Source organism: Limulus polyphemus, unplaced genomic scaffold, assembly GCF_000517525.1.
Source record: "Limulus polyphemus unplaced genomic scaffold, Limulus_polyphemus-2.1.2 Scaffold1110, whole genome shotgun sequence".
Lineage (NCBI taxonomy): Eukaryota > Metazoa > Arthropoda > Merostomata > Xiphosura > Limulidae > Limulus > Limulus polyphemus.
The window spans coordinates 209,485-224,496 of NW_013666720.1; the positions used below are offsets into that span (position 1 = coordinate 209,485).

The 15,012-nt window shown below is 29.6% G+C and overlaps 1 protein-coding gene across 1 annotated transcript in view; it reads right to left on the minus strand.

Moving 5' to 3' along the window:
* Positions 1-444: 444 nt before the first annotated feature.
* LOC106462178 (polycystin-2-like) overlaps positions 445-15,012 on the minus strand; it is a 54,785-nt gene continuing 40,217 nt past the window's right edge. Inside the window, exons 9-16 of the mRNA XM_013922078.2 lie at positions 8,769-8,890; positions 8,169-8,289; positions 7,522-7,620; positions 7,116-7,246; positions 6,301-6,543; positions 5,023-5,170; positions 4,213-4,320; positions 445-3,342 (exon numbers count right to left, since the gene is read on the minus strand). Of these exons, the coding sequence (XP_013777532.2) occupies positions 3,322-3,342; positions 4,213-4,320; positions 5,023-5,170; positions 6,301-6,543; positions 7,116-7,246; positions 7,522-7,620; positions 8,169-8,289; positions 8,769-8,890 (993 nt within the window). The 3' untranslated portion in view covers positions 445-3,321. The remainder of the gene's footprint in view (positions 3,343-4,212; positions 4,321-5,022; positions 5,171-6,300; positions 6,544-7,115; positions 7,247-7,521; positions 7,621-8,168; positions 8,290-8,768; positions 8,891-15,012) is intronic.

The following is a 15,012-nucleotide window of genomic DNA, read 5'->3' on the forward strand; positions in this document are numbered from 1 at the left end:
TCACAAGAACGTCGAATCTGAATCACTTGAAAAAAACACGGGGGTGCTTAACTTTTTTCCAGGTGTATATATTCATTTGCTGCACTGTTGTCTTTTATTTACTTTACTTTTTTTTACCAATAACAGAAAAAAATAAAGAATAAGCACTCAATCTACATTACTTCCAAAAATACTGCATGTGCATTAGAAGTTTATTCACACAGTCAATTTACATCATCTAGCTACCTTAGAAAAAAAAAGGTGTCATTCTTGCACACACATATAAAAACAAAACTACCAATGTATTAAAAGTTAAAAACATATTCTAAAGACTTTGTTATAAATATCATATAAAACAAAACTTTTAAATTGTGATCTATTGGTTTATAGAAAAGTTAAACAGTTTACAAAATACAAAAAATAAAATGGTAACAAACAAACTTTATAATAATTATTATTGTGCTAACAAAACAATGTTGAAATTATAAAGTTTTTTTTTCATTGAAAAACCACTATGTGATCTAAATTACAAATGTTCAAAGCTATTTAATTGATGCATTAAGTTATTTGCAACCCAAAATACACTTATGGAAATTGTTTTAAAAATTTTAACTTGCACATAAACTAAGCTTAAAAGTCAGCAAAATAAGTAATATTTACTTACACTTTTGTCACATATTTTAGAGGAAAACATTCTACTCAGTTTGGAAAATATTCTTTTAAATATTCATTAAGCTAACAGATTATTCAACTTTTTCTTTTTCAGTAAGCACTTGCTATACAGTATATTTTAGCATTCCAATAAATTTCTACTTATTGTCTCCTTTGCTACATTAGTTGATATTTTTTTAAGCAGTCTAACAGACTAACAGCAAAATAAAATTGATATAATTATCTATCAGCATTCAATTTAAGTCATAGGGGGATCAAATCAAACTGGAAAAAAATTAGCAAACTTGTAACAAAGCAACTGAGTGATAGTGACATATAATTAACATTTATAAACCAAATCACACAATTTAAAATGTGAGGTTTTGTGGCACTGTGCATGTCTACTGAAGAAGATGTCATTAAATAATATTCAAGATCACAAATACTAAAAATCTTTGGTTTCAATAATGTTTTTACAATATATATAGAATTAAAACATAACTTAACATAGGAATGTTAAATAAAATCTAGTAGACTTCATAATATATATTGTTTCCACTTTTGTGTGATATTACCACAACTAAGTTAAAGCTAAATATCCTCATTATTTTGTACATTTATTTTCTTCTCTAAAGTTTTCAACATGTGTAACAAGATATATTTATAGTTCAATGCTCTTTAACAAATTATGCTTAAGAATTAGTGTATTTTCATCTTTCAGAATAGTAAAAAATGTTTTCTTGATAATTAATTTATTGATATAGTTTGCCAGCATTTTTTCTATTCTCTGGAGTAATTATGAGGACTATGCAATTATACTGAAACATCCCATGAAAGGGAGAAGAGACATTTGAATTTAAAATTTATGATTAAATGGTGGAATAAGAATAAAATGTGAAACAATAACACTTGGTAACAGAGTTGAAAAAATTAATAGAATTCATAATCCTGAACCAAAAGAATATCTTAATTAATAAAAAAGTGCATCAATGAAAGTTATATATTTAATGATGAAGAGTTCTGGGTGTATTTAATTTTTAAGTTTAAATTTTGTGCTTGACATCCTTAGAAACATTCATATACTAAAATCCTTTTTACTTCATAATAAATACTGCTAAGTTAAACAATTACAAATTGAACATTATTTCAGTACCAAATTATATTAGTAATTTTCTACTTTTTTTGACAGTCTAAAATGTTCATGATATAGAACTGCAATAAAACACATTAAAGCTAAGTTTTCACTTTGTAAAATCATCACCAGTTTTATTCTATAAAGCAGTAAACACTCATATTAGTAATATATATGTATAATTGTCTTCCAACATCACAGGGGATTACTTTGTTTTAGTGAAAAGATCATTATCTCCAAAATTCTGAAGAGTTTTGACTAAAATCCAATTACCTGTAGTTGTTTTTTCCTTCCTTTCACATAATAAATTTTGCTGCACTTTTAATTATGCATGTAGGTCCCAGTTTCAGTTTAACCAACTGAGACTTTATACATAAAATTTCACCTTCAACTTTATAATGAACAATAAAATGTAAGTTAGTGTTAGTTATAAGTATTGTTATCCAGGCAAAATTTAACAGTTGCTAAAAAATACAATTTATTTTCCCTTATTCTTTTATGAATTATTCTTTTTTATTATTAATAGATAAGAACTTGAACTAGATTGAGCTTCCCTACTGATAACCAATTGTTTTCTGAAACTGCTATTTTTCCTTTATTCTAATACAGAAAAACATCTTTCTAATATTAACAATTTAAAAAAAGCAGTCTTACTGTCATAGAAATGAAATATTATTGAATATATAAGTCTGAAGAGATTAATGAAATGTATTCAAAGGAATTCACTGTACTTATTGTATAAATGTAAAATAATAGTTGCTCTTGATTTCATTTTTCTAACTTAATAGTGTTATAAGTGGTTATTTAATGTATAGTGACAGATGTTTTAGAGTTACTTAATTTCTTTAGTTATTATTTATTAAGAAAAGATGAAAATAAAAATATATGGAGAAGATACACTTCAAGAGAGAACATAGAATAGAAAAACTGATAACTAATATGTCTAGGCATTATTTATTTTTGATACACATTTCTTTTTCAATAAATATTTTCCCTGGGATTTGTAGAATTCAATAATGATTCTATAGAAAAGTTGACAGAAATCAGTATTCAAATTTGTCAGAAATAACAATGACTAATATGAAGACAACTTATCATATATTGCTTTCATTTTTTGCTTACTACTTATCCATACAGTACTTGTTAAAATCTTCTAAGCAATTTTTTACTGATAAGTAGACAAACAAAGTTATGTAAAACGTCCATAACAAAGAACAGCATTTGTTCATTTTGTTGATAGGAATAGATAACTGCTTGATTCCTGTCTAAGTTTCAGTTAATTTATTTTCTTTATATCAAAGGTAATTTACTGTGCTATAAATCAAAGCTGCTCTAATGCCTAATATACTTTTATGATGTGGTTACTATAATGTCTAATGTATCAACATCAATTCTTCTAACATCTAGAGTAACAAGTCTCTTATTTTAAGCTGTGAAAGAGACTCCCTAGGGAATACTTATTTCAACATAAGATCTCAAGTAAGTTTTTTGTGGTTTTTTGCTATTAAATGCTTTAAAAACAGTGCCTTTCATTGTCCTTGAATTCCATTATGAATTGGTTAATCCCTGTCACCACTGGCCTAAAATCATCAGAAAAAAAAGGCAAACGATTTGAAAAACTGTTCTCAGCAACAACAACAAAAATGACACAATAGAAATGATTTAATTTATATTTAGAATACTTATTGAAAATGTCTTTTGCACTGATACATACGGTGTATAACATTCTACCAATTACTTTATTTAAATAACAGAAGTTACTGAGAAACAAAAACTGTAATTGTACACTATATTTAACCTTTTTATTCAGCATTTACCTTAATCAGTCCATCTATACAATACTTAAATAGCTTTTAATAAATACATAAAGAGAGTTGGTTAGAGCAATACAGAAAAGCCAAGTCTTTAAAAAACTGAATTCACAAACATTACTAAAAAGGGGCTACATACAATTATTTAAATATATAGACACACACACACATATGTATATCACAATAGGAACTGAAGTATTTCATGCTTCTTCAAATAAAAAGTATCTTTAATAAAATTGAACTTATAAAAGTTTGGAGATGGCTTGAATGGGTAATGAAGAAAACTTTATCATAAATGTACAACATTTATGATAAAATGTTCTTCACTATCCATTCAAGCTGTTGCCAAACTTTAATTTTCAAAAAGTGGGTTCCTCATCATCAAATTTAAAATTGCTCTTATGTTCATCAGACAGTGAAGAAAAACAATGTTTCTACTATAGTTTTAATTTCAAATGCACTTATAAATAAAATATTTGAGTTAATATGTTATGAATATTTTGATGAACACCTATAAAACTGTCTGAACTTAGTTTCTGTTTCCATTTACATCTTCTCAAGCAAAAAGTCAATGACTCACTAAATTCAATTTGTTTTATTTTTGTGTATGGATGATAAAATGTTTGTGCAAAATCTTACAGAGTGTTGGGGTGAGTTCACAGATGCTTCAGAGTCCCAACGCTGAAGTTCTTCTCGCACAAGTTTCTCCATTTGCTGCCGCTTGGCTCTTTCATCTAGACCTTCACTCTAAATAGTTGAGCATAATAAATATACAATTTTATTAATATACATAATATTTTGTTCATATTTTATGTTTGATTTAAAAACACAGGATCAAACATGAAGAGTTCATGTAGAATTTTACATTATAAGTTTCTGTTATTGAACAAGATGGTTTATTGAGAGTATCATTATTAAATAAACTGAGCAATTCATGGTTATAAGTGCCACTTACTTTTCTGTTTGCAATTTAAGTTTTGCTAACTTTTTTTATCTTAAAGTACAATTTAATGTAATATAAAGTAAATAATTCTATACTTATTTTTTCAGTCAAGTTTTATCGAGTGGTCACATATTTATTGACTAAAAATCCAAATGGTGTCCATATGATTTTTTAAGTACATCAGATTTTAATAACAGTTTTCTAACTATTTATTCACCAAATTGCTTGTGGGCCCATGACTGTTGGTTATTAAGTCCATAATTACATAAGACTCGCATAAAAAGTTTAAACAAAAATAACATAACTTACCACTGTGGTTGCCTACATATACACAGAAAACAAGTGATTTCACTCTTTTTTTTTTTCTGGTTAGTTCTTTACACTGAGTGTTATGACAAGTAAAAACTATAAATTAATCAATATATGGACCCCACTGGTTGTGAATGATATATAAACAAGTCAGTAATTAAAAATTTCAGTGAATAGATTTCAGCCCATCTATTTACCTCTGATATGGTGTCTAAGATCCTGTTGACATTCTCTCGCCGTTTTGCTTTAGATCTTTCCATTGCATTCATCTTTACCAAAACAGCGTCAATCTTGGAAACAATACTTCCAATGGAGTGTTCCATTCGATCTACTCGTCTTGACAAACTATAGTAAGTTATAAAGATGAAGTATAATTTTATGTAGTTTCAATTTTGAATTAATTACATTGAACTAAAGAAATGTAACAAATTTAAAATGAATGATTATTCATATACATATACAGAAAGTTCACAATTGGTTCTTGCTGTTTGTTAATTTTCAGTGTCATAATCACTATGTTTTTTAGAATTCATACTTGTGTGTTTGCATTATACATTTTTAAAACTTTATGAATTAATTAGACTGAAATCAGCATTTTATATTATATATTTTGATCTATACCTGGATACTTGAAATACATTAACTTCAGATAATTACAGTATTAGTAAGAAGTTGCTTGTTAGATACACACACTGTTTCAGTTTAAGTTTAATGTAAGCTTTACGAGTTACATAGTTTATATATAGCTCGAGTATCATATTTAGTTATTTTCAGAAGTGACATTTTATGGTAAATTTGTTTACATAACTGTTTATAAATTTTATGTTGTATAATTAAATTGTTATGAATTAGTGATTGTTTACAATAGTGAGATTATTGCATCATGTTACTACAACTTTCTGAGTTTCTCACTGGTTTAATTGAGTACTATTGCATTAGAATATCTAGTATTGCATGGAACATTCTAGACTTCTGTCAGGATATAAATACATGTCAAAAAATCATTATTTAGTTCTAGTTCTAGATTGCATGATTGTGAGTTTAGTGATCAAGAGTGTATAGTGGTGATTTTTGAAAGGAAATTATCACAGACAGTATTGTAATAATAAAGTGGAGAATAATAACTTGTCTTGTCAATGGTGTTTTAAAGTAACTCAACCAGCCAGTGTGGATTTTAGAAAAAAAAAAAAGAAACAATTACTTAAAGCTCTGGATATAACTATGGTAACCAACAGTGTAACAAACATTTATATATATGTTTGATTTGTTTTTAATATATTATTTTAAAACAAGCAGACTGTGCTGCTTTTGTTTATAATTGAAATTAAGTCACAAAACCTGCATTACTAAATACAATTTTTAAAGTTGAAGTAATGGCTTACATTACAAAGGTATATGTATTATTTTAATACTGGAATAATTCAATTTCTAGAATTTGTATAGTGTTTGAGATAAAAAGTCAACTACGACCATACACATTATACTCATCCAGTGAAACCCCTCCTCCACCTCCTACTGCAGCACTAGAAGGACGTGTTCCTCCAGAGTTCTCAGCCACTGCTTCCTGTTTCTCATTCTCAATTTCCTTTTCTAGAAGTCTTTTCTGATCCTCTAAGTCCACCAACATTTGTTTCATCTCAGTTGCATCCAATTCACGATTACCATCCTGATCATACTTTGAAAAAATCATCTCAATTTCCACATCAGAGAAGTTTTGTCTGCAGATATACAAAACAGGAATAACAAATGAATGCATATAACGGTGATATAACACAAATGCTCAAACTATGTTATAACTAATTCTATAGTATTTTAACCTATAACATATATGTAATACAACTGCATGACTAAAATGGTGCTTTAACATAGGTGTTTTGCATTTTCAACTTTTCACGTAACTGAGTCACAAAATGTTTTATTTCTTCAACATTGGTCTTATAAGCCCTTAAGCTTACTATATAGGCACCAGAGGGCTTGTGAATATGGAGAGGTATCTGTATGAATGAATTATATAAGTGTTATATTAAATCTGTATAACATGTGATTAAAATATATTAGATCTACTGAATTTTCACTGTGAAAGCAGTACTGAGTTCACATACTGCATCCATACATGGACCTTTACCTAATCTATGACCCCCCTCCTAAACAATCTTAAAATGTGGAAATAACTTAAAAGAAAAACTAGCTAAATATTTCTAGGAAGTTTAACAATGAAGCTCTTAAATAAAAAGCATCTATAAAAGTTAATGAATTAAATGTTTTCAAAGTAATAAGATATCAGTTATACCGCTTCAGAGACTGGCGAATCTCCTCAAAGGTAAATTTTTTAACTTGATCTCCATTGGCGTCTTTCATTGCATTCTGAATGCCAACAATCTTTTCTCGTTTCCCCAGCTTGCTAACCAAGTTGTTGTAGGTCTGAAATTGTTTTTTAATTGACAAGTGTTAATTTTGAAATGTGAACTTACTCTTCTTGCAACATAACTGGTTCAAAATATTTTCTAGAATAGAATTAGTCATGTTTGATAACTTTTCCTCAGAATTTTATTTTTATTTTGTTACGAATCTAACTGGAATGTGAGATAGGGTTGTGAATAAGTAAATAAATAAAGATAGCCAAATTACTTGGAGCTTCATAACATATTAACAAAATAAATTAAGTCACAAAGTTTCTAGGAAAATTTTAATATTACCCTTTTGAAATATTCCCCAATTTCTATGTCAGGTTTTTGGCAAGCAATGTCTGTTTTAACTTCAGAATAGGTGTCATTGATGATAGCCAGAAACATGTTCTGTAAAGGTTAAACAAGATAATGGTTACATATATATTACAAAGCTTACACCAGTTCCTACATTTATTGTTAAACACCACAACTTGAATTACCAAAATATTGATGATGTTATGTAAACAATTATAAAAAATACTAAAAGTAAAAAACTCTAAATCTATTAATAGATGAAAATCCTCCTTTTCTAATATGTTTCTTCAATAAGTTGTCAGAAAATAAAATGGGCAAAAGTGATAATGCTTGAGTTTTATGTTATCAAGTCAGTTTCTTTACTCATGCAAAAAAAATGTAAACACTGTAGGAAAAAGTAATATTATTTTATCAACATATAGTTAGTAATATTGATAAAGTTAAACGTTACAAGAGAAAAGTATGCAACATCTTTAAGACAAATATACATCTCACAAATCTTTTGAAAAAGGCTTATTTACTAAATATAAAAATAAATATATTTCAAGAATCGTGACTTGTTTCTAAGCTTTTACTTTAACTGAAATAGTTGAAAACTAGAAGCACAGCATAAATGTTTAATAAATTAATAATTTACTCACCATTAAGACAAAGAAAACAAAAAATACATAGCTTAGGAAGTAGATTGGACCGAGAACTCTGTTAGCTGCTTCAATTTCATTAAAGTTAAAATCACCCAAGATGACTCGTAGCAAAGTAAATCTATAATAATTTAAATGAGCAGTAAGTATAGTTTCTTAAAATTCTTCTTTCTTCTTAGGATAAAATACATATTTCAGGTATATCTGATCCACTTTAACATTTCAAACATGTCATATCAGTACAAATTTATAGATATGTTTTGTTTTATCCATTCTTAAATCAAAAAACAATATTTATTAGAATTTCTTATTTATGTTGATTTTAGGATGGTTCAGCAATATCAAAGCCTAATTTATGTTCTAACATAATAACAGAAATTATGTTGTTTTTTTTAAACCAAAACTTGTAAATTAATTTTCATTATGTTGTTGTTTCTTTAGCTTTTATTATAAGAATTGTACTATCCATCTTTCTCTACAAGTCTTATTTTTAAGTTTACAAAATCACAAAAACATTTTTATGTTAATTTACAATGTATTTTTCTTTTTTAATGAAACATTTTTGAAGCAAAAGTGTAACATATAATTCTAACTGCTTACATAGCTTTTATGAAGCTGCTAAAATCCTGGACTTGGGTTCCAAACAATAAATAGCCTAGTTGAGCATATGCAAAGAAAACAATAAAGAACATGACTGCAAACCCAGCAATATCCTTGGAGCACTAAAAAAGAAGAAAGTTGATAAACGTTTAGTGTACATGACAAACAAATTATATGATTTACTTATTCATTACTCAACTATATGTTAAAAGTATTTTACAGAAAACGAATTTTACAATAACTTAACTTATAACTCATTGTATATATTGCAATCTATTCAACCCTCTAACAGTAACATCAGATCAGAGGCAGATTAAAGGTCAGATGGCCCTGGAAGTAAATTTTTTTACTGGGCCTATTATGATTGTGACTAAAGACTAAGGTAAAAAAAAGCTAAATCTCAAGATATTTTTTACCTTTGGAGACTGAGAAAATAATACCAAAGATTTGCAATACTCGTCTACAAATTAATGATCAATATTAGATGATTTTTGAATAGGAAAAGACAAAATTTGCATTCGGACAACAAATCATATAGACAGAAAGAAACCACATATACATAAACTCAACAACTCATGCATTCCTGCACACACATAAAAACAAATGCACAGACACATACACACACTTAGATCACACCGCTACTCACATAGTATTCCCCACAACAGTAGCAGATCATGTCATCTATACTTGGTTAAACTACTGTCTTCCTGGCTTTTTTTTGTAGCAAAGACACTTATGATCTGTTTGATGTCAAGTAATTCTAACAAGCCATTTTCTATGCACAGAAGTGCCAGTGCATTTAGTCTGTCTTGGCATATTGTTAATCAAAGTGTGTTACTTATCCCTTTTAGTGGCAAGAATGACATGAAGCACAAGTACACCCTTAATATTATCAGGACATTTGTGAAAGTTGATTTCAGCAATTGGTCGCATATCATTCTCAGCATATTTTGTTCCTTGGATTCTGACAGTTTTTCAACAAACCCTACCTTGCAGAGGGTGACAAATTGAAGTATTTCTTCTTCTGTGCAACTCCCCAAGTCCAAAAGATACATACTGATCAGCTTTTTGTGGAATTGTGGAGGTCCTCTGTAGGCATGGGCTTTAAGATTCACAGAAACCCAAATTTTTAACTGACATTTTCATATGCCACTATTCTGTTGTCTAGTGAAAGTGACACTTTATCATTTACACAGGCTATGCAAATTTAAACTTCGTATAAGTTGTTTCGGTTTTTTTCTATCATGTAAAGATTTTTTACAAATAGAAGAAAACAAACTATTACTTAGATCAAATTATTATTTCATTTACCACAATGAACATATTTTATTATTATGTGTGTTCCTCGTGGGTTCTAGAACAATGGATAAGACTCTCACATCATGATTGATTTAGAGAAATCTATAGCCAGTGGTTGTCAGATTTTAAGCATAACAAAATGTGACCCGATTTCAATGAAAATGATTCACTTATGTATTGTATACCGTTTTCCTCATATTTGGCAAATGAATCTTGTAATTCCTGCATGAATGTCTTTAGATTTTAGCAGATGAGAAGCTGTAGTGACATCTATTTGGGAGTTTTGTAATAAACGACTTGTTTTGTGAAACTTCTCCAGGATAAGGCTCCATAATTCCTTCATTATACCTGTTTTTAATGTTCCAATTCTAGCATAAGGCTTCTTGACTCTAAGTGCACTAATGGCTTTTCAGAGTCATTGTCTGTAATGGAAGCGAGGACTTGAGTTATGGCTTTGTACCCCATTTTTAAGGCTTGCATTGCATCTGAATAGGTGCTCTATCCTGTGTCTAATAATCTCTTTATTGTCGGGAAACCTAGTTTTCCAAGCACATCGTGTGGGCATTTCTAAAGATGGGTTGAAGCTGAGAAAAATGCATAAAGCTTCTGCACAAAGGTAAAGAATAAACAAGCTTCAGTAAACCAGTCTACAGCACATTGTTCAATCAAACTCAATGAATGAACACAGCAGAGAACATAGTCTGCAAGGCAGTTCTTTTCTTTGATAACGGCTTACAAGCCAATATATTTGCCACTCATACTGGATGCATTGTTGTAAAATTGTTCATGCCAATCTTGAATTCTTATATCATTCTTTTCAAGCAAATTAATGAAAACTCTTGTGTGATTGCTTACAAGAATGAGGTAAAACTCTCTACAGGGCCATCATCTAGAATATATCTAAAGATTATTGTCAGTTGATCTGTGTGGGATATAACTGGAGTAGAATCAAATAACACTGACTAATACTTGAATGCTTTGATTTCCTGGATAATAGTGGTGAGAACTTTTTTGTTTAATATTTCTAAGGGTTCATCACAAAAAGTGCAGGATAAGTATAAAACATGACCTTTTTCCTTATTTGCATGTCTCTGAATGTGTTTAGCAAGATATGTATCATACTCAGCCAATAGCTTCAATATTCCTGAGTAAGTGTCATTATGCATTGAACCAACTACTTCATTGTTTTATCTTAATGCTAGCCCTCTGGATGACAGAAACTTTATGACTGAGAGAATATACTCTAGAAATTGGCACCAGTATTTTTTCTCTGACTCCATCTGCTCTGTTTAAGTCTTATCGATTTGTCCACTGTTGGTTTTAAAAATAACAAATTTGGTAATGCAACTTTGATGCAGCAAGCTTGTTTCATGCTGACTAAAATCACTTGAAGCATGTTTCAGTCATATTAATCAGTTGTTGCTAGCTAAGAAGTTTCCACTGATATTGAAAACAGATTGCATATAATGCAGAAGACATTCCCCTTCGATGGTGAGTAACAAAGCCAGTCTCTTTTAACCTTTTCTCCATTCCACTGCTTGCAATAAAAAATTCTCTGAGCATTGGCATTTATATTCACCTAGAATCGATTTAGTAGATGCACTACTAGTTGCATCCATATACTGGCTATAGGTAGTTTCCAATATTATTAGAATAGCTTTACTCAACGTTATATCTTGTTACCTACTGCCAGAATATTTTCTCAATGCTGTAACTTGTTATCTGTTATTAGAATAACTTCACTCAACATCGGATCTTTCTAGCAACTGTTTGAATTTCTACTCATTGCTGAAGCAAATTATTTCTTGTTAAAATTATTTAATGTTTTTTAAACCGCTAGAAAGGTTTTTAACTAACCTTCGAATTAGTTATATGTTGTTCAAATTTCTTAATATTTGAACTTATTGTATGATATTTATACGTGTTACAGCTAAAGTCTGTTATTTGAAATCTGGATATAGTTTTGTAATCTTGTAGAATATTTTATTTAAACTATGTACTATTTCATTCGATTAGAATCTTTGAAAACCAAACAAAGTAATAATAACTTCTGAATGTTAGTAAAGATCGTAAATTAATGTTTAAAGATGAAGGTGGAATCACAACTTCTTGTTTTAGCGTAAAGCTACACAATAAGCTATCTGCGCTCTGTCCACCGCGAGGAATCGAAGCCCGGATTTTAGCATTATAATCTGTAAACTCTCCGCTGACCCACTGAAGACGTCACAAATGCATTTATAAAAGTCAAAAATAATTATTGGAAAAAAATAGTAGGGGTGTTGATGTCAATTTATTTCAATGTAAAACCATAAAATGAATTATTTGTGCTGTATCCACTGCGGAGAATAGAGCCCCGAATTTTAGTATTGTATGTCAGTAAACTCTGCTACCCACTGGGGAACGGGTGGGGGAGTGTCAGAAATATTCTATATTTCCTGCCAGAAATGGTTATTTAAAATTCTTCATAGAATTCAGTTGTCTGCAACTGACAATTTCTTTGAATAAGAGAAATTCTGCAATTTAACAAAAACGTATTTCAGATAAAACACGTCGCACTAAGAAATTAGTTAGAAATAAACTGAATCAAGGTTTAGTATGAGTAAGTGAACAACCACAATTTTTAGTTTGCTGAAGGTTTTCTTTTCTCGGTATGTGAAGTATACGTGAAGGAGCTAAATATTCCGAGTTCATAGAAGCCTAAACCTAATTTAGAAAAGAAATGTATTAAAAGTCAAGGAAGCGTTTCGTGGGAGTTTCAGTTCCGGAGAAAACATGAATAAGCAAAACGAGGAACAGCATGTGACTGTGTATTGTTCAGTAGCAGGCTTATCTCAGATCGCTTCCCAAGAAATTTTACGGTTTTCTCTATTTCACAATTTTTTATATTTCTTACCTGGAATAATTATACTTGAAAACCATTCATAAGCAATTTTAATCCAGAGTGTCTTTTTAGTATGGAAAGAGATATTGTTCTTTTGTAAATACGTATATTTGTTTGTGAAATTTTAATATGGAGATAAAGCGTACTAACCTGAATTGGAGAGAGACTGAATTTTAGTAACCTTAGTATGTAGGGGAGATTAAACTTTGGTAAACGTAATATGCAGGGAAGATTAAACTTTGGTAACCTTAGTACTGTGATCTTAGTGTGCATAAGAAGGTATGTCAAAGTGAAAAATTAGTGTTTATTTTTTGTAACCTAAAAATATGACGATAAACCCCGTGTTTATTATATTTAGGTTTATGATTAGAGAAGACAACGTTATTGGTTTCCTCCTTTGTCAGATATCAAAGTCTTAGTAAGTATTATAATTGTGATGGTCGCGGTAAAGATTATTGATTATTGAGATCAAAGTCAGAGTGGAGATAATCAAAAGCACGTTTGTAGTACCTGACTGTCACGTGCTTTTTGTGAGTTCAGAAAACATGCTGGTTTTCTATTAGTATGTGCGAATTTCTGATGTTGTGTGAAACATATCTTTGAATAAACCTGATTAACAGGTACAAAGAAAATGGCGCTTTTTACGCTAATTTCACTAACTCGTTGTTCCGTACGTGTCAGTTTCTGATGTGTGTGAAACAAGTCTGTGAATACGTCTGATTAACAAATACAAAAAAAGGAGGTGCTTTTGACGTTAATTTTTACACTCTCGTTGTCCATGAATACGTGTCAGTTTTTAATGTTTTGTGAAACAAATCTGTGAATAAGCATGATTAACAGGTGCAAAGAAAATATGTTTTTACGTCAATTTTTTAAAGATGTATAGTTTGAATTATGAATCAAGTAAAAATATACATCTGTAAAAAACTATAAATTTGATGATATCCTATCGTGGGTGATATGGTATTCTAAGAAATTTTGACAGAGCTTGAACTTGGATATAGTTCCAAGAAAAGCTATTTTTTGTCAGAATTTATCTAGGCACACTATTCGTTGTGACACAGTTGCCCTGGTGACCTGTCTAGTGTAGTTGATACTTACGTCACTTGCTGTTGTAAACAAAGATAAACCACCTATAAATTCAAGGACTTTCAGACATCACACATCGTTAGTTAAATTTGTAGTAAACGTTTTGTTACTTCGAAATAAAAAAGAAAACAGATTATGGAACTTTTCATACTCTTAATAATTCAGCAAGTAAAACTTTAAACGAGCTTAACTTTGGATTTATAAAATTACGAAATAAACGCTTACTAAAATCTTGAACTATCAAATTATTTTGAAAAAGAATTTCGTGTTTGTCTGTTTAGAAACAAAACAGGATTTTTTATAGACCGTCATAGTCGGTATTTTATGTATTATATCACTGTAATTAGAAGTGTGATTTTGCAGTATTGTGGATGAGAAATACTGACATTGGAGCTACAACCAAAACGATGTGAATTCCCACCCATATTAAAATAACGAAATATTACCGTCGCGAAGGTCGACGACCAAATTTTAGTGTTATAAATCCTAATATTTTAAAGAAACCAAGTATAAGTTTATTTGTAAATGCATAAAATTTGAAGTTACTGTCTTCTAAGCAAATTTATGTTCATCAGTACGTAAACCTATCATAATATTAGTAATTCTGTAAACAGTTCCTTTTACACACCTCTCCTAAGACTTTCATTCCGTTTATAAGTTCACACTCCATTCATGCACTTACAGCAGGAGTGTGAACTTTTATTTGTCATCAGTAAGGTTGTGTTTGTTAGAATCACACTTTCTCTTAGAGTATATGTTGTACAATTGTATACTCATGTTTGTGCGTACTTGTGTTTGTGGATATACATATAATATCAATATTATATTACAGCAAGCTCAACAAATTTACACTGCTAAAATTACTACCATGTAGTGGTCCTGTGATAACCTTAAAGTAGTTAATATTGTTGCGTCATCGAGTTACATGACTACTGTGACGCAACGTTTCTAGAACTATCATGTACTTTGGCGAAT